This window comes from Mesoplodon densirostris, chromosome 2, assembly GCF_025265405.1.
Source record: "Mesoplodon densirostris isolate mMesDen1 chromosome 2, mMesDen1 primary haplotype, whole genome shotgun sequence".
Lineage (NCBI taxonomy): Eukaryota > Metazoa > Chordata > Mammalia > Artiodactyla > Ziphiidae > Mesoplodon > Mesoplodon densirostris.
Genome location: NC_082662.1, coordinates 26,874,263 through 26,893,675, shown reverse-complemented (window position 1 = coordinate 26,893,675; position 19,413 = coordinate 26,874,263). Strand labels below are relative to the sequence as shown.

General features: G+C 40.8%; 1 protein-coding gene and 1 pseudogene across 2 annotated transcripts; one reads left to right on the top strand and one right to left on the bottom strand.

The window, feature by feature from the left end:
* The first annotated feature begins 244 nt into the window (after window positions 1–244).
* Window positions 245–16,326, top strand: ZBTB8OS (zinc finger and BTB domain containing 8 opposite strand). 2 transcript variants are annotated; one of them, XM_060089408.1, is made up of 7 exons: window positions 245–535; window positions 10,266–10,290; window positions 10,567–10,688; window positions 11,164–11,246; window positions 12,204–12,256; window positions 14,494–14,530; window positions 16,151–16,326. In XM_060089408.1, exons 3-7 carry the CDS (start codon window positions 10,616–10,618, stop codon window positions 16,235–16,237), a joined length of 333 nt encoding a protein of 110 aa, XP_059945391.1. In that variant the 5' UTR covers window positions 245–535; window positions 10,266–10,290; window positions 10,567–10,615; the 3' UTR covers window positions 16,238–16,326. The 2 variants fall into 2 exon arrangements, with proteins under 2 accessions (XP_059945391.1, XP_059945390.1); XM_060089407.1 differs by lacking the exon at window positions 245–535 and adding an exon at window positions 549–768.
* Window positions 12,714–13,390, bottom strand: LOC132483442 (transmembrane protein 126A-like; annotated as a pseudogene).
* Window positions 16,327–19,413: the final 3,087 nt, after the last annotated feature.

Genomic DNA, 19,413 nt, shown 5'->3' with positions numbered 1-19,413 from the left:
GCACCTTCGCGCCAACACCGGCCAATCGAAGCGCGCCGAGCGGCGAGGTGGGCGGGGAAGCCGCGTTCGTAGCCTATCCAGACGCGCAGAGTCGCTTGCCGCGGGGTCGAAGCGCGCGCTCCTCCCCTGCCCCCACACGGCCCGGAGCCGACTTCCTTCGATTGCGCGCGCGCGGGGTTGGTGAGAGTGCGCCTCTCGCGGTCACGTGAGAGGTTTAGTGCGCACGCTCCTGGGTGCAGCCATTTTCTTGAAGGGTGTTAAGCTAGCGATCACTTTAAAGTAGGACTTTAGATGAGGAGTCTAAGATGTTTTCGGGTCTAGTTGTCAACTCTGGGGGTGAGGCTGCAAGAAAAGGCTTCTGTCAGACCTCGAGGTGTCTAATTCAAGTGTCCCTTGCTCCTAGGTCCTCCAATTTATTTGTTCCCTTAGTTCTTAGAAAGAACTATTGGTGAAGCAAGCCCAGAAAATGAGGCCTTGGACTTTTAAAGATCTCCTCCAAGCGGCGGGACCTAGGACGGAAGTCTTAGGGGATTAAGTAAGTCGTCGAGAATGGAGTCCTGGCCCTTTAAGGGTGTGTGTCAAGGGGCGGAGTCTAGGGCGGAAGTTGTAAGTCCGGGCCGAAGTCCGGCTGATGAAGGGCGGAAGTTGAGTTTGGGGCCCAAGCCGCAATCATGGCGCTGGAAGCGGAAGATCTTAGAGACTACAATTTGACTGAGGAGCAGAAGGCGATCAAGGCCAAGTATCCTCCAGTCATTCGGAAGTACGAGTGTGAGTAGGTGGCTCACTTCTCTCCTTGCCGGGGGCTGCCGGCTTCCTCTTCCACTTTGCCCCATAGGGTGGCTCAGGCATTCCCCTTTTGCCCTTTATTGTAGGCTTTTCTGTACTTCTCTGGGGAACGCTGAAGGCTAAAGCCGCCTGTCTGAGAGTCGGGAAACCCGGGCTCCCACATTTACAGCCTTTTGAACTTTTTCTGCATATGCCTAATTACATTTGTCTTGTGGGAATTTTACTTCTGTATTAATTCTGAAGGTAACGTATTTTCAAGCGTTTGAGGGGTTGTCGCCCCCAAGTATCTCCCTCCAACTGTGGGATAGTTAGAGTGTGCCTAGGATAGAGGACTCGGAAAGCTCTGAGTAGGGGACTTCTAAATTGGTGTTTTACCTGTATCGTGTTGTTAGCAAAAAGACCTGGTTTTGTCATTTTTAGCTTAGTGACTTTAGGCAAAAAAATCACATAACCTCTTTGCACTCAGTTCCTTCATGTGAGGGATAAATGAGATAATAATAAATGTGAAAGTATAGTGCAGACTCTGAAGTTCTACATAAAAGTTAAGCTGCCGTCCCTAAAGGTGGATGTGGTTTGGGGAGCACAAATCTGGCTCTTATTTCCTTTCTTAAAGTTCTTTCATTGATTTCCCATTGTCCTCTGTATAGAGTCCAACTATTTACCATAGCATACTAGGCTCTGTACTTTCTGGACCCTGCATATCTCCCTAGCTCACTTTCTCTCACTTAATTTTTTTTTTTACAACTTTATTGGAGTAGAATTGCTTCACAATGGTGTATTAATTTCTGCTTTATAACAGTGAATCAGTTATACATATACATCTGTTCCCATATCCCTTCCCTCTTGCGTCTCCCTCCCTCCCACCCCTCCAATCGGTTACAAAACACCGAGCTGATCTCCCTGTGCTATGCGGCTGCTTCCCACTAGCTATCTACCTTACGTTTGGTAGTGTATATATGTCCATGCCTCTCTCTGGCTTTGTCACAGCTTACCTTTCCCCCTCCGCATATCCTCAAGTCCATTCTCAAGTAGGTCTGTGTCTTTATTCCTGTTTTAACCCTAGGTTCTTCGTGACATTTTTTCCCCTTAAATTCCATATATATGTGTTAGCATACGGTATATGTCTTTCTCTTTCTGACTTACTTCACTCTGTATGACAGACTCTAGGTCGATCCACCTCATTACAAATAGCTCAATTTTGTTTCTTTTTATGGCTGAGTAATATTCCATTGTATATATGTGCCACATCTTCTTTTATCCATTCATCCGATGATGGACACTTAGGTGGTTTCCATCTCCGGGCTATTGTGAATAGAGCTGCAATGAACATTTTGGTACATGACTCTTTTTGAATTATGGTTTTCTCAGGGTATATGCCCAGTGGTGGGATTGCTGGGTCATATGGTAGTTCTATTTGTAGTTTTTTAAGGAACCTCCATACTGGCTGTACCAACTCTCACTTAAATTTTTAAAAATTACTTTTAATAGGTCATATATATGATATAGAATTCAAAAAATGCAACAGGTATGCACGAAAAGTCTTTCTTTCAGCCCTGATCCCCAGCCCCTTAGTCTTGTTATCCAGATCGACCATCCTTAACCTTTTCTTATGTGTACATGCAAAGGTGTATGTTTACTTAATTTACTTAACCAGTTTCTAGTTGATGGACATTTATACTTATACTCGTTTGCCAATAAAAATAATGCAGCAGTGGATATACCTGTGCATCCGTTGTTTGGCACATGTGCACGTGTATCTGTAGAATAAATTTCCAAAAGTTACATTGCTTTTTCAAAGGGTATCTGCATTTTATCAATATTTTTTAAAATTGAAGTGTAGTTGGTGTACAATGTTGTGTTAATTTCTGCTGTACAGCCAAGTGATCCAGTGATACATATATAGATATTCTTTTTGATATCTGCATTTTAAACTTCAACAATTATTGCCAAATTGCTCTCCATTGAGGTTGTGCCAGTTTATACCCTTGCTAGCATTGTGTGTGTGCCTTTTTTCTTTCCTTTTTTTTTAAGAAGCCTGAATTCTTTTTTTTTAATTCATTTTTTAATTTATTTTTACTTCTTAAAGTTTATTTATTTTTTGGCTACACTGTGCTGCGTGGCAGGTGGGGTCTTAGTTCCCCGACCAGGGAGTGAACCCGTGCCCCCTGCATTGGAAGCGCAGAGTCTTAACCACTGGACCGCCAGGGAAGTCGCGACTATGCCTCTTTTCTCACACTTTTACCAATTTACTGTGTTACCACACTTTTTGATCTTTTCCAATCTGTTAAGTATCTTATACTAATTGCATTTTACTTATCAGTGAGGCTGAACATATTTTAGTATGTTTGGAGTTATTTGTATTTGCCTTCTGGAATGTGTATATTCATATTTTTAACCCATTTTTTCTATTGGATTGTTGGTCTTTACTGTGCAGAAGTTTATTTTTATGTAGTGAAATTTGTTAACCCTTTTTATGGCTACTGGGATATCATACTTAAGAAGGCATTGCTCGCTCTGGGACTGTCAATTAATTCTCCCAAGTTTTCTTCTAGTACATTTGAAAATAAAACTTTTTTTTTTCTTAGGCCATACCACATGGCTTGTGGGATGTGGGATTTTAGTTCCCTGCTCAGGGATTGAACCTGAGCCCTCGGCAGTGAGAGCACAGAGTCCTAACCACTGGACTGCCATGGAATTCCCCAAAATAAAACTTTTATTTTAGTATAAGATACATATAGAAGAGTGCACATGTTACAAATGAAATCTTGCAAACTGGATACACCTGTATAATGAGTAACCAGATCAAAAAACAGAATGTTACAGCATCCCTGAAGACCCTCTCATGCTCCTTTCTTCTCTCTCCCTATTTTTCCCATTAGCCTGACTTCTAATACCATACATGAGCTTTGCATGTTTTTGTACATAATCTGAATGGAATCGTGTAGTATGTATTCCTTTTGTGTTTGGCTTTTTTTTGGCTCATATTTGTGAGAACCGTATTTTTGCTAATAGTTATAGATTGTTCATGTTTCTAGTATTTATGGTTTTTTAAAAATATATATTTAGGGCTTCCCTGGTGGCGCAGTGGTTGAGAGTCCGCCTGCCGATGCAGGGGACACGGATTCGTGCCCCGGTCCGGGAAGATCCCACATGCCGCGGAGCGACTAGGCCCGTGAGCCATGGCTGCTGAGCCTGCGCGTCCGGAGCTTGTGCTCCGCAACGGGAGAGGCCACAACAGTGAGAGGCCAGCGTACTGCAAAAAACAAAAACAAAAACAAAAACATATATATATATATATATATTTAAATTTTGAATACCTTAGGATTAGGGTAAGGTGGAAATTAAGTATCAATATCTGATAATTATTTTCCAGATGCTATAAAATCATTTATCAACAGTCTGTCTTTTCCCTTGTGATTGAAATATGACATCTTTATCGTATACAGAAGTCCTCTAACTATATATAGGTCTATAGCTGGACTTACTATTCTATTCCTTTGTTTCAGCTCTCTTTTTATGTGCCAGTGCCACATTTTAAATTATTGAGACTTTATTGTATCTTTTAATATCTTCTAGGACAATCTCCCTCTCAGTACTTGCTCCTTTCCTGCCATTCTTATTGTTTTTATTTTTTTCTCCATATGTAGATAAAAATCAGCTTGTGAAGATCCGTAAGAATTACTGTTGGTATCCCCTCTCCCCTTTTAATCATTTGTTTCATCTTCTCTCCATCCTGAGGCTACTTAGGGGCCCAACCCTGAGTCACCTTATTAGCATAGACTCAAGTGTGGTCAGAAGGGGCTCTTTATGAATAACACTGAGTGACACTCCTGTCACTCAGAAAATTCCCAGGATTTTAAGAGCTCTGTTCTAGGAACCAGAGACAAAGACCAAGTATATATTTTCATTATACCACAAAAGCATTCAGTGAAAAGCAGCAATTAAGAATGAGAGAAAAGGGCTTCCCTGGTGGTGCAGTGATTAAGAATCTGCCTGCCAATGCAGGGGACATGGGTTCGAGCCCTGGTCCAGGAAGATTCCACATGCCGTGGAGCAACTAAGCCCATGCACCGCAACTACTGTGCCCATGCACCGCAACTACTGAGGCTGCGAGCCACACCTACTGACTGCATGTGCCACAGCTAGTGAAGCCCGCATGCCTAGAGCCCATGCTCTGCAACAAGAGAAGCCACCGCAATGAGAAGCCCACGCACTGCAATGAAGAGTAGCCCCCACTCGCCAAAACTAGAGAAAGCCCACATGCAGCAACAAACACCCAACACAGCCAAAAAAATTAATAAATTTATTAAAAACAAAAAAAAAGAATGAGAGAAAAAATAAACAATAGTGTATTTTTGAGAAATAGTTGAGAAAAGACCGTTTGCTCAAAAATCCTGTTAACATTTTGTTTGGGAATTCTCTGGCTGTCCAGTGGTTAGGACTTGGTACTTTCATTGCCGGGCTGGGGTTCAATCCCTTTCCAGGGAACTAAGATCCCACAAGCTACGCAATGAGGCAAAAAACTGAAAAAAAACCCATTTTTATGTTATGCCTCATGATTACATCTATGGAGATGATGTAATCTGTTTCCTAAGAATTGAATCTTTGCATTCCAGGGATAAATCCCACTTGGTCATTCTGGATTCTACTTGCCTACATTTTGTACAGAATCTTGGCATTGATGTAATGTGAGATTAGTCTGTGTTTTCTTCCAGCTTCATTTCTTGCCACTGACTACCCCCAGATCTACCCCAAGCTCTCCCTGTAGCCCTGTTTTTCCTTTAAGACTCAGCTCAGTTGTCATCTCATTTATTCATTCAGCAACATTATTGAGCACCTGTTGTGTATCAGACACTGAGCAGGAAACTAGGAATAAATGAGTGAGCAGATAGATAAAGATCATCCTTAGTCTCTTGGCACATAAAGTGTTAGGTCTTGTTTCCTTTGGGAATTCTTACCTGAACCTCTTAGTCTAGCTTAGTTTATCTCTTATGCTCTCCTATAATAGAATTTTCAAAGTGGGTGGTCTCTAGAACCCTAGGCTTCCCCAGACTTTTTCAAAGGATCTGTGAAGTTAAAACTACTTTCTTGGGATTCCCTGGTGGCACAGTGGTTAAGAGTCCGCCTACCGATGCAGGGGACACGGGTTCGTGCCCCGGTCCGGGAGGATCCCACATGCCGCGGAGTGGCTAGGCCCGTGAGCCATGGCCGATGAGCCTGCGCGTCCGGAGCCTGTGCTCCGCAACGGGAGAGGCCCCAACAGAGAGAGGCCCGTGTACCACAAAAAAAAAAAAAGAAAAAAAAAAAACTACTTTCTTAATAATACTAGATGTTACTTGCTCTTTTCACTGTGTTGATATTTGCACTGGTGGTGCAGAAGCAGTAATAGGTACAAGTCCTGGCCCCTTGGCGCAAATTGAGGCAGTGGCACCAAACTGTATTGGTAGTCACTGTACTATTTACCACTGTGTACTTATAGTTAAAAAAAGAAAAAGTCCGTTTTACTTAAAAATGTCCTTGATGACTTGGCAAGAACTGTTAATTTTATTAAATACTAACCATTGAGAACACGCCTTTTTAGTATTCTATGTAACAAAATGGGAAGTATGCATAGTGTTTCTGCTGCTTCTCAAAGTATTGATGCTTACCTTAAGGAAAAGAACTTCTGTGATTGAGTTGTGAGATGCCTTTTTTCTCGGAACACTATTTTTTCTCAAAAGAATGACTGAAAGACATACTATTGTTATTCAGACTTGGGTATTTCCAATATCTTCTTGAAAATAAAGTAATCTGTCACATCAAGGAAAATAACAATATTTGTTGGTATATTGATAATGTATATTATATAATGATAAAATTCAAGCTTTCAAGTGAAATCAGAATTTTGGAAAACTTGTATCTGCCATCATGAGTTTCACGGTTTCCCAGTGCTTAAAGACTTTTCTGATGAGATTGGAGGTGATATTAACAAATAGATTTTTTAAAATTCTATATAATATGTCAACATCGATGAACTGATATTTTCCCAAAAACCAATGCTTGATATTACACAGTCAGGCATAGATAAGATCTGTTCTAAGCACAAGATAGAGCAATGGATTTTAATGTTACAGAGTTCGAAAAATTCATTGTTAAAGCCTCAGATTCTGCATTGCAACTAACCTTTAAAAAACCACCAGTTTCTAGTTTTGGTGAAGGAAGACTATATACAATTTTTTTTCCTCACTCCGGCTGTGCTGCCCATATGCATTTTTTAAAAATAAATTTATTTATGTATTTATTTTTGGCTGCATTGGGTCTTCATTGCTCGGGCAGGCTTTCTCTAGTTGCGGCGAGTGGAGGCTCTTCCTTGTTGTGGTGCGCAGATTTCTCATTGCGGTGGCTTCTCTTGCCGTGGAGCATGGGCTCTAGGCACATGGGCTTCAGTAGTTGTGGCTCGTGGACTCTAGAGAGCAGGCTCAGTAGTTGTGGCGCACGGGCTTAGTTGCTCCACGGCATGTGGGATCTTCCTGGACTAGGGCTCGAACCCATGTCCTCTGGATTGGCAGGCGGATTCTTAACCACTGTGTCACCAGGGAAGTCCACATTTTTTTTTAAGCTCTTAAAATACTCTTTTTTCCTCCTGCATATCTGTGAGATTGCAGCACACTGAAAAGCCAGACATTAAAAATACTTGCAGAAATGCTAAACAGCGCCACTCTTCTCACTACATTTTTTGAAAATGTAGTCATTTTTCATAAAAATATATAATTTATGTTAAATAAAATGGGCTTATTATTTGTATTTATTTATTTATTTATTGTTTTTGGCTGTGTTGGGTCTTCGTTGCTGCTCTGGGGCTTTCTCTAGTTGCGGCAAGAGGGGGCTGTTCTTTGTTGCAGCGCGCGGGCTTCTCATTGCAGTGGCTCCTCTTGTTGCAGACCTTGGGCTCTAGGCGCGCGGGCTTCAGTAGTTGCAGCACGTGGGCCCTATAGCACTCGGGCTTCAGTAGTTGCGGCACGTGGGCTCAGTAGTTGTGGTGCGTGGGGTTCTAGGGCGCGCGGGCTTCAGTAGTTGTGGCGTGCATTGGCAGGTGGAATGTTAACCACTGCACCACCGGGGAAGTCCCTGGGCTTATTATTTTTAAGTGAATTAATACATACTTAAATTTTTTTTCAGTTAAAATTTCTAGGTTAATATTGCCAGATACAACCCATATAAACAAAAGCTCTTTGGGTCCTCAGTAATTTTTAAGAGAATAAAGGGTTCCTGAGACCAAAAAATTTGAGAACCACTGCCCTATAGCTATCTGTCATTGTCTCTTTAAACCGTCTTTTAAAAAATTGAGGTACAATTTACATATTATAAAAGTGCTCACATCTTAAGTATAAAGTCCAATGAGTTTTGATAAACAGATGACATCTGTGTAACCAGTACTCGAGTCAAGCTCTAGAACATTTCTATAACCCTAGAAAGTTCCCTTTGCTCCTTTCCGGTTAGCCCCCTAGCCCCTTACCTTGAGGCAAGCACTGCTCTGATTTCTATCACCACAGTTTACTTTTGTTTTAGAGTTTTGTATAAGTGGAATCACACAGTATAGATTCTTTTCTGTCTGGCTTCTTCACTCAGTATCAAACACAGCTAGACTTTAAAGTGGTGAATGGATTTTATTCAGTAACTACTGACAGCAGGGGAAAGAGGTGAGCTCCCTGACTCTTGTTAATGCATTGTATCAGTAGTTCATGCTTCTTTATTGCTGAGTAGTGTGGCATTGTATTCCTCAGTTTGTTTATCCTTTCTCTTGATGGATATGGGGTTTTTAATTTGGGGGAATAAAATTGCTGTGAACCTTCTATGTCCTTTTGTGGCCACATACTTTCATTTCTCTAGGGTTAATACCTGTTATTTTCTTTTAACTTGTTTGTCATCTCTGCTGGTCATTGAGCCCCTTAATGCCTAAAATGTATTGAGTCCTCAGTAATATTCTGAGTAAATTAGAGATGAGCTTAAACCTTGAGTGTTACCAGAACAAGATGTATTATGTAAACGGCACTAAACCGGGAGTTAGAAAATCTCAATTCTAGTCCCAACTCTATAATCAGCAGTGTAGTCCTAAACAAGTCGCACAATCTCTCTGGATTTCCCGTTTCTTCTTGTAATTGAAGGAATTCTGTTAAATGAACTCTAAGACTTTGTTGTAGCCTGAATATTCTATGATTCTAAGCAGGAAGAATTGATGGAAGTCAGGTAAGAGTGAAGGATAGACTCTAAAATCATTTTTTTTAATTAATTTTTTTTATTTTGGCTGCACTGGGTCTTCTTTGTGGCACTCGGGCTTCTCTAGTTGTGGCGTGTGGGCTTAGTTGCCCTGTGGCATGTGGGATCTTAGTTCCCTGACCAGGGATCGAACTCACATCCCTTGCCTTGGAAGGCAGATTCTTAACCAGTGGACCACCAGGGAAGTTCTGACTCTGAAATCTTGAGATAACAGATCCAATGGGAACTTGCTGTAGTAGCAGTTGTTATTTCCTGGTGTTGCTGTGAGAATATCAGGAAAAAGCTCATAATACATATTGTAGAGTTTACTTTCCAAAACTGTTTTATTGGTCAAGGATATCATTGAGGAGTCCTTCAAATGAAAGAAATCAACAAATATAAAACTTGGCTCTTGTTAAAAATAAAAAACTGCTTTGTCTGGGATTTGGCTAGCTCTTCATGAAAAGGTGAAATGAAATCTGGAATTTTATATCTTTGATGATGTAGTTTCTAGAATTCTGGTCATTCACACAAGTAGATATTTAGAAAAGATACTGATTTGTTTTGTTGAGGAAAAGTAACTAATGGCAGAGAATGGCATTTGTTTATTGAAAAACTATGATGTATTAGACACTTTTTAGATCACCTAGAAGACCGTGGCCATGATGCCTTCCAGAAATTGTCATTTATTTAAATATAAATCTTGGCTTTAAAAAAAATAACCCTTTAGGGGCTTCCCTGGTGGCGCAGTGGTTGGGAGTCCGCCTCCCGATGCAGGGGACACGGGTTCATGCCCCCATCCGGGAGGATCCCACATGCTGCGGAGCGGCTGGGCCCGTGAGCCATGGCCGCTGGGCCTGCGCGTCGGGAGCCTGTGCTCCGCAACGGGAGAGGCCACAACGGTGAGAGGACTGCGTACCACAAAAAAACACACAAAAAAACCCAAAAAAACCCTTTAGCATCAATATGCTAATATTATGGAACTATTAATTCTTTTATTTAATATTTGTTCATTTAATATTAACAGAATAATAACTGAATGCTTAGAAGAAATTTAAAAAAATAAATAATAACCCTTAACAGAGCCATCAACTTTTGTGTAAATGGTTAGTGAAAGGTGTGTGGCCAGCCCACATTTTCTTGCTCTTCAAGGATGATGTTCTTAGTAATGATCTAGAGTTATTTTCTTGTGATTTGCAAGTCAAGTTTAGTTACTTATAAGTGTTTTTTCCTCTCTCCCTCAGATTTGGATCATACAGCTGATGTCCAGTGAGTATAGCTGGAGTTTATGCCTTTGCAATCATGTGCTTAACATAGGAAGGCTGATGTTTTAATCTTGATGTCCCGAGTTTTTCATTTTTCTCCTCCTCTTTTGGTTCCTTTAGGACATGCAAATGATGGTTTAAAAGCACCTGGTTTCAGTGTTATTAAACTGATTGAGACCTTTGGTTTTGTATTTATCATGTTAATTTTATTTTGACTTTCCTGACAAGTTTCTGATTTGCAGTGGATTATATTACACAGGGCATGAATGTATTTCTTTAGGTTACACGCATGGGGAGATACTCTGGAGGAAGCATTTGAGCAATGTGCAATGGCCATGTTTGGTTATATGACAGATACTGGGACAGTGGAGCCCCTCCAAGCAACAGAAGTAGAAACCCAAGGTAACCAATTTATTCACAAGGAAGAAATTGTTATAGATGTTCAGTATTTTACATAAATTCAGTAGATGCTCACAGTAAGAACAACAAAATTGATTATGAGCTTGTTCTTTCAACTAGCCTAAGAAATTTTTTGCACTGTTAAATTCAAACCAGTTTTTTATTTTTATTTATTTATTTATTTATTTATTTATTTTATTTTTTATTTTTATTTTTTTGCGGTACATGGGCCTCTCCCTGTTGTGGCCTCTCCCGTTGCGGAGCACAGGCTCCGGACGCTCAGGCTCAGCGGCCATGGCTCACGGGCCCAGCCGCTCCGCGGCATGTGGGATCTTCCCAGACCGGGGCATGAACCAGTGTCCCCTGCATCGGCAGGCGGACTCTCAACCACTGCGCCACCAGGGAAGCCCAAACCAGTTTTTTAGAGACAAGAGTTATTAAACATGATACTGTCATGGTTCTTTTTGATCCTGTGTAGGAGATGACTTACAGTCTCTTCTGTTTCACTTTTTGGATGAATGGCTTTATAAATTCAGTGCTGATGAATTCTTCATAGCCCGGGTAAGCAAAAGTTTTTCTTTTTTACTGAGCAAATGGGTTCTTACCCATATTTTATAATAAGACTAGTGATTTAAAATAGAACATGTGATGCAAAACCAAGCCATACAGATGATGATTTGCAGAAATTATAATAACCATAGGCTCTTCTTGAATAACCCGAGTTTGCTTATGTATGTGCATTTTGTGTTTAGATCTCTTATTATATACTTGTCACTCATCAGGATTGTGTGACAAGAATGCACCTGTTGTCTCCGTTGTCTCCACTGTCTCTCTACATTTTATGTCTCCCAAGTTTGAGCTGTATTTATGTCCATCCATATGTTCCTTTTGTCCCATTTGTAATTTGGCAGTTCTGCCATGTTGGCCTAAGTTTAAAAATTGATGCTTTTAGTTTTCCTTAATGTGAAAAAGGAAAAGCCAAATGGAGTTTACTTGTTGTCATCAACCTCCAGAGGGAACACCTCTCCAACCTCATTGTTATCTAACACACATGGCCTTCCTTGCTTCCGTAATTCCTCCATTCTCTCCCTTACCAGCTCCACTACATATATTCTTCCAACTGGGTCATTCGTCCTACAGAACTGGGTCATTCGTCCCACAATATTATATAAAAATAGGCTGAGAGTTTTGTCAACTCTAAATAAATAAAGCTGAAAAAAACCCAGAGTGATTGAAATCCTAGGTCATCCTCCTCTACGTATCTTACAGAAAAATTCTTTTGACTCATATTTTTAGATTGTACATTTTCAAGAATATGTCCCTTGAATATGTAAGAAAAAACTGTATTTCCTTGAAATATATAGTTTGTTGTTCTGTTTTAGTTAACATTTTAGTTTTCTTTGCTTCAGAGAAGTTTTATGCTATTATCTTGAAAAGATGATAACCTAGACATGTTGTAATAGCTGGTCTGTTATGAGCATATATTAAAATTAAAAGAAAATTTTTTTTCTTCTTTAGGAAGTAAAAGTACTTAATATTGATCAAAGAAATTTCAAATTACGGTCAATTGGGTAAGTTTTGAAAACCTTTTAAGTAGCAGGTCATGAAAGATGTTAAGTTATTCTTCAGTGAACTCAGTGGGCAGGAAGACAAATAGACGTGTTAAGTCAGAAGACCAGTTGCATCCCAGTAGGGCTTTGCAGGTTAAGCTTCTTGAGATACCTAGGAGCCAGGGTTCACCTCAGGTTTGGTGGACCAGAAACTTGTCAGAACAAAGTTGATGTGTGTTAGTAAACAGGATTCCCAATTTGTTGATTTTTAGCACAAAAAATATATCACTGGTAGATGGCACAGATATTTGCATAAAGCTTAGCTTGGTGATGAGAAATGCTGATGCATCCTTTCTTATAGATCCTCACACTTGGACTCCATTTCCTTCTATTAACAAGTTATACATTTCCTTCCAGAGTTTGCAAACACTTGATTACGGCACTTTGATTGGATTTGATGTTTTCCAAGTTTCTTCAGTCATTTAATGATATCTTTTAGGTGTTTTTTTGTTTTAACAAGTCTCTGTTTATTCATACTTAGATGTAGGTTATTTTTACTCTTAACAATCACGGTTTCTAGGCCAGGTTCAGGTAACTGAAAAGCCTTTATAAGTAGTTTATATTTTCTAGAGCCAAGGTATGCTGCAAATCCAGTCTGGAGCAAAATGGGAAATAACATCTTTCTAAAGATAGGCTTAGAAATCCTAATCTAGTAATTTAAGATGTTTGCTTCCTCGGGTAGCGGGGCTGAGTTATATCTTGCTGCTAGGCCACCATTCACAGGGATAGCCAAGAAAACAGGGTACAGACCACCAAAAACAAGACCAACCAATCCACCTTGTGTGAAGGTACAGGTTTCACAATGCAAATCACCTGTATTCAAAGGTAAACTTACAAAATCTTTGTAAGATACGTGTACCGTCAAAAATGGGATCTCTGCCATTAGTAAGCCAGCAGGTATATGAGCCTTTGTCACATGTAGGATTCGTCGAAAAAGACTATCTGCTATTAGGCCATAGAGGGCAGCATTAAGTCCAACATATGTTGATCCATTTTCAAGCAGATTCCTTTCTGTTTTGGAATTTGGTTAATTTTTCTGGTTATGATATCAATTAAGTTCTCCTTGACAATATCATCTGGTTCATGATTTTCCATCTTGAGCCTTACGCTTTCCTCCCATCACTCGCTGCCTCCTCTGGTCTTATTCAGCCACGTGAGGACTCACTCCAACCCTTATGCAACTCTTTTAGGTTATTTTTATATAAAGCTTATCTTTTCTATTTTATGTTGAATTTTTTTAGTTTCTTTTTGTAAAGTGAGAGCTTTTTTTTTTTTTTTTTTTTTTTTTTTCTTTTTGCGGTATGCGGGCCTCTCACTGTTGTGGCCTCTCCCGTTGCGGAGCACAGGCTCCGGATGCGCAGGCTCCGGATGCGCAGGCCCAGCGGCCATGGCTCACGGGCCCAGCCGCTCCACGGCACATGGGATCCTCCCAGACTGGGGCACGAACCCGCATCCCCTGCATCGGCAGGCGGACTCCCAACCACTGCGCCACCAGGGAGGCCCAAAGTGAGAGCTTTTATCTCCTCCTCCTCCCTTTTTTTATGGGTAAGAAAACAGGGTTGTCCAAAGGTACTTAGCTAATAAATAGTTGAACAGAATTTTAAAACTTTGCTCTTTCTACTACTGCTACTGCTTCTGCTACTGTGATCTTCAGCCACATTAGTGTTGAAGGGAGAGAGGATGCTCATCCCAGGTTCCAGGGCAGTACCTTTCTAGGGCCTTCCATGTACACACCATGGACATTTTTTGAAAAGTTATAAAATACAAACCAAGTTCAGACTGTATTACAGAATCTAGTATTTTGCCTTTATGGTGTTCAGACGTGCTTTCTCCAGTGGAAGTTATTAATTAGTTCTGTAGTCCTGAGTACAGTGAAAATTTTGAACATGCTACTCTGTTATGAACCAATATTCATTAAACAATGTTTATTGAGAATCTACCTATGTACATTATACTAGGACACTTTTTTTTTTAAAGAGCAACTATCAACCTTCTTGAAATGGCTATTGTACACATAAGTCCCTCAACAGCTGTATCTGCTAACAATCAAATTGAAATTTATAGCTCCCTTCCCCCTCCAACTCTTTTGGCTTTCTAGTATCTAAACCACATTTATAAGGCTTATTTTAAAATGTGGAAAGAGAGAATAAATGTTAAATCCTGGAAATCTTAATCATGTTTCACTTTTCCTTCTCAAGGTGGGGAGAAGAATTCTCATTGTCCAAGCACCCTCAGGTATGTCTTTAAATCCAGCCATTAGAAACATTTTATACTACCTTACCATAAAGTCGGTAAATGTGACAGTTAACTAGTTCTAATAAGTTGGTGTAAAGTCCTAACTTTTTCTCAGACTAATACGACCTGTCGGGACGTATTATGTTAAAACACTGTGATTTCACACACCTGATTTGGAGGATTAGGAATCAGCATTTGGGTTATAGGGTCAGGTTTGTTACAGAGTTGTGGGGTGTAAAAATCCCTTTGCCTTATCGAGTTTTTATTTTTATTTTTTATTTTTATTTATTTTTATTTTTTGCAGTATGCGGGCCTCTCACTGTTGTGGCCTCTCCCGTTGCGGAGCACAGGCTCCGGATGCGCAGGCCCAGCGGCCATGGCTCACGGGCCCAGCCGCTCCGCGGCATATGGGATCCTCCCAGACCGGGGCACGAACCCGTATCCCCTGCATCGGCAGGCGGACTCTTAACCACTGCGCCACCAGGGAGGCCCTGCCTTATCGAGTTTTGATGTCCTCCCCTGTAATGAAGGTGTTGGACTAGATGTTCTCTAAAGTGTCTTCTGCCTTTTGTGCTTCTCCAGATTCAGTATTTGCCAGCATATATGGCTTCGCTCTGTACGAGTCAAATCTGTTAGAATAGGGGTAGGCAGTTTTTTTCCTAATGTTTTGTGCTTTGTGGGCAGAGAATGATGGAAGAGCAACTATTCAACTCTTCTCTTATGTATAGCACTAAACAGCCAAGGAGAACACATTAATGAATGAATGTGGATGTGTTCCAGTAAAACTTTTTTTACACATTTCCTCCACTACTATTTAGAAATGTAAAAACCATTCTTAGTTCGTGGGGCTGTACAACAATAGGTGGCAGGCCGGATTTGGCCTTCAATTTGTAGTTCGCTGACCACTGTGTCTAGGCCAAGGAGACCTAAGTTAGTTGGAGGTGACTGGAAAATCCTGTTTGCTTCTGGTAGCTGCAATAGAATTTCTTCAACCACAGTGCAATAAAATGAAGCCTGGTGAGGGAGCCTCAGGGAAGAGAAGCATAAAAAGAACAGAAGCCAGTAGAGGGGGAGCATGTGGATTGAAAACAAATTATTTTTATAATACAAATGACAGTGGCATTTTCTTTTGAGTATGTTATATTTGAGATACCTATTAGACGTCTAAACGGAGACGTTGGATAATAGGCATTTGACTGCCATTCAGAGAAGGGACTAGGCTGAGTTTCCAGGGCCCAGGTTCGACTGTATGGAAGAAGCCTTAAGAAGGAGCCCTGACCCAAACAGTAGGGAAGCTTTGTGTTCTTGGATTCATCCCATCTGATAAATGAAAAAGCTGATGCCCAGAGAGGTCACACAGCTTCTGTATCCAGTTGCAAACAAAGCCAGGACTATAGTATGCTTTGTCTCCTAACTCAGTGATTTTTCTGCTGTACATATTTGCCTCTCATTTTTACTGGATCAGTGGATAATACTATACTAATTTGATAACTAATTGTTTCGCCTGAGTTTTTCAGAGCAATATTAGAATTTTGACTTTCTGCCAATTGTTGCTAGAGTTAATGATTCTGATTTTGATGTCCTTTTTCTTCCTGTTTTTTTCTTTAACCCCAACTTCAGGGAACTGAAGTCAAGGCAATAACATATTCAGCAATGCAGGTCTATAATGAAGAGAAGCCAGAAGTTTTTGTGATCATTGACATTTAAGACACACACAAAAAAGAGACTCCCTACGAAGACCTGTTTTTTCTCTTCCTTTTGGGAAGATACCATGATATAAATTCTACAGTATCTTTTTTGTTTTTGTTTGTTTGTTTTGTTTTGTTTTGTGGTATGCGGGCCGCTCACTGTTGTGGCCTCTCCCGTTGTGGAGCACAGGCTCCGGACGCGCAGGCTCAGCGGCCATGGCTCATGGGCCCAGCTGCTCCGCGGCATGTGGGATCTTCCCGGACCGGTGCACGAACCCGTGTCCCCTGCATCGGCAGGTGGACTCTCAACCACCGCACCACCGGGGAAGCCCTCTACAGTATCTTAACATATGGAGATTTGCAGAACAGAAATTTTTAACTTAAAGTGTGACTTTCAGAAATGGAAAATCTAGGTACAGCCTTGGTCTGTGTTATCCAAATATTCAAAGTTTAAAGAAACCTTTAGGTGGAAAGTATGGTTCCTCATTTGTTAATTCCCTGCTGTAGCAGCAGGTGCCTTACACCCTTCCCATGGAATGCCAGCCCTCCAGCCTGATCCCAAAAAGGATCATTGATCTAAGATCAGCCTGAGAGACTCTGAAGCCCCCATGCTCTTACTGAATGCAGCTTGAAAAAAAAATCTGAGGAATCCTACAACCAGGATTTTGCTTTTCTTCCAAATTGGTTAACATATATTTTCTATATGTACATGAAAAGAGGTCGTTTTAGATTGCTGTGGGAAAGAGCCATCCTGTATTCCAGTTGGTTTTCTCAGATGAAACAATTATAGTTGAACAATTGGAAGGCTTCTCTAGAAAGAGCCCTGGTTTACTGTTCTCACTTTTTTTTAAGCACTGAAGTATTGACACTTTCCTGTTTTCCATAAGAAAAATTTGATGCATGTACAAATGGGCCCTTCTTTCTAACATATAATTTTATATTAAAGCCATTATATTTAGAGAAGAAAAGGAGACTTTTTAAAAATTACCTAAGCTTTTCATTCCTAAGGAGACAGGAGGCCAGGAAAACAACTTTAAAATGATCTGAACTTTTCAAAGTAGATAACCTTTGAAAACATGAGGCTGCTTTCATTTGATTTGCAGCATTATTCCATTCTCTATTCATTGATTGAGGTATTCTTCCTTGTGATGCAAGAGTTTGCAAAGTTGCTATTTATTCACACATATGTGAAAAAAGATTGCCACTGGGTGCTGCCAAATATCCTTATAGTGTGCTGAACTTGACCTAAAAGGAAGAGATTGTCTGTGAGCTTTCTAACTGTTCTCTCGGAGCACCACATTATTTTTACTCTGGGGATTGTTTTTTTGGGGGGGCTGCGCCGCACGACATACATGATCTTAGTTCCCTAAACAAGTATCGAACCCGTGCCCCCTGCCTTGGGAGCTCGGAGTCCTATCCACTGGACTGCCAGGGAAGTCCCTCTCTGGGAATTTAACAGAAAGTAGGGGGTGCGTAATGAAGACAAGGGCAAGAGCCTGTGGTTTTAATAGTAGCTCTTCAAATGGATACACAGCAGGATCTCTGAGGTAGCACTCCTTTACCTTCTTTATTCTCAGGCATATTTTATAAGTGTAACTTGTGGACTCCAAGCAAAACAATGTCTAGAAGAATCTCTTTACCTTTTGTTAGGATGAATTTCCAGCCTGAGATGGGGCGCTTTCCTTTGACTCCTTTACACATCATGGGCTACTTGGGGGGGTTGATTGTGAAAGTGAACAATGGGATATTGTGAGGGCAATGGGAGAGCTGAAGCCAAAGTAAGAAGAGCTCTTGGGATGTATCAAGCCAAGTAGGGTGGGGTGGGGGGAAAGCATAGCCATATCTCTTAACCACCAGAGCTGTATAATGGGGCTCAATAAAAACAAGGCAGATGTAATTATGCAATACAAATTATATTTTCTTAATTTTTAATAAATTTATAACTTACTACAATTTCAGGTAAATTTTAAATTTTAGTTTGTGTTAGTTTTAAAACATGCCAAAACAAAGATACTGAATAGAAGGAAAATGAGTATGTTACCTTTTATACGTGAAATGTTGGCGTTCTTGATCCATCAGTAGCAGCACACGTTTTATTGATTTTTAGTTTATTTATTGAGATGGTTGCACCTTGCTCTCACCAGATTCTTCTGCTAGTTTCAAGTATGTGTCTTTCCCTAAGGAACAGATTTCCCCCGTTGCAGAGCTAATTCTCCTTCCCCATAACGTACCCACCCATCTTCACTTCTGTCTGTCTTCCGGGCTGCCGTTCTCATTTCTGAAAATGTCGGGTAGCAAATCCGCTGCCCAAGGAGTCAGGCAGGTAATGGGAGGGCTGCGGGTGTTGAACTGAGGGTTTACGCAGGGGCCGAGCGGGCAGCTGCCTGTCAGCTCCAGCCCTCGTTGCTAATGGGAATACAAGCCTAGGGTGGCAGTTTTTCATAAAACCCCAGAGAGTGGGATTTTAATGTAAAACCTCCCAAGTTTTTGTAAAGAAACCCAAACCATTGTGGGTCATCACAATGAAGTACAGACAGGTTGTGTGTGGGCTGAATCTGGTCCACAGGTTGCTAGTCTGCAGCTCCGCTTTAAAACCGAGCTCAGGGAATTCCCTGGCAGTCCAGTGGTTAGAACTTGGTGCTTTCACTGCTGTGGGCCTGGGTTCAGTCCCTGGTAGGGAAACTAAGATCCCACAAGCCTCGCAGAGTGGCCAAAAATAAATAAATTTTAAAAACCCAGCTCAAATCACATTTCCACAATGCCTCCCTTACCATTCAGCCTTCAAGGGTCTCTGAACTATGCTTCTCCAGTTAGCTTTAAAGATTTACAGGCTTATTCAATTTTATAATTGTTTAATGTTCACTAGTCTTATACCTCTGAATAGAAGGAAAGCTCCTAGATGGCACATAATAGACGGTCAGTTACTACTTAGTGGTCAGTGGATTAAGCATCTTAGAGCTACGTCAGACTCTTAGGCAGAGACTGCAGGTGAGCTCCTTGAGCATATCTATAAGAACATAAGAATCCCAAGCCACAAGCCTCAGTTCCTGGCCTTTGCTCTACTACTCTTTGACCTTGGACCTACTTCCTCATCTATGTATTATAGGTGTGTATTAGTGATTCCTCAATTCCTTTCCAGTTCTAAGTTTCTGTGATCTAGTAATATCTTAAACAACTGAGCTGAGAAAAAGAAGG

Bases quoted from the DNA above. Each gene is read 5' to 3' on its own strand.
- ZBTB8OS (XM_060089407.1), top strand. From the start codon at position 672: ATGGCGCTGGAAGCGGAAGATCTTAGAGACTACAATTTGACTGAGGAG. The intron at 10,689-11,163 runs GTAACCAATTTA...GATCCTGTGTAG, and splicing joins AACAGAAGTAGAAACCCAAG to GAGATGACTTACAGTCTCTT. The intron at 12,257-14,493 runs GTAAGTTTTGAA...TTCCTTCTCAAG, and splicing joins TTCAAATTACGGTCAATTGG to GTGGGGAGAAGAATTCTCAT.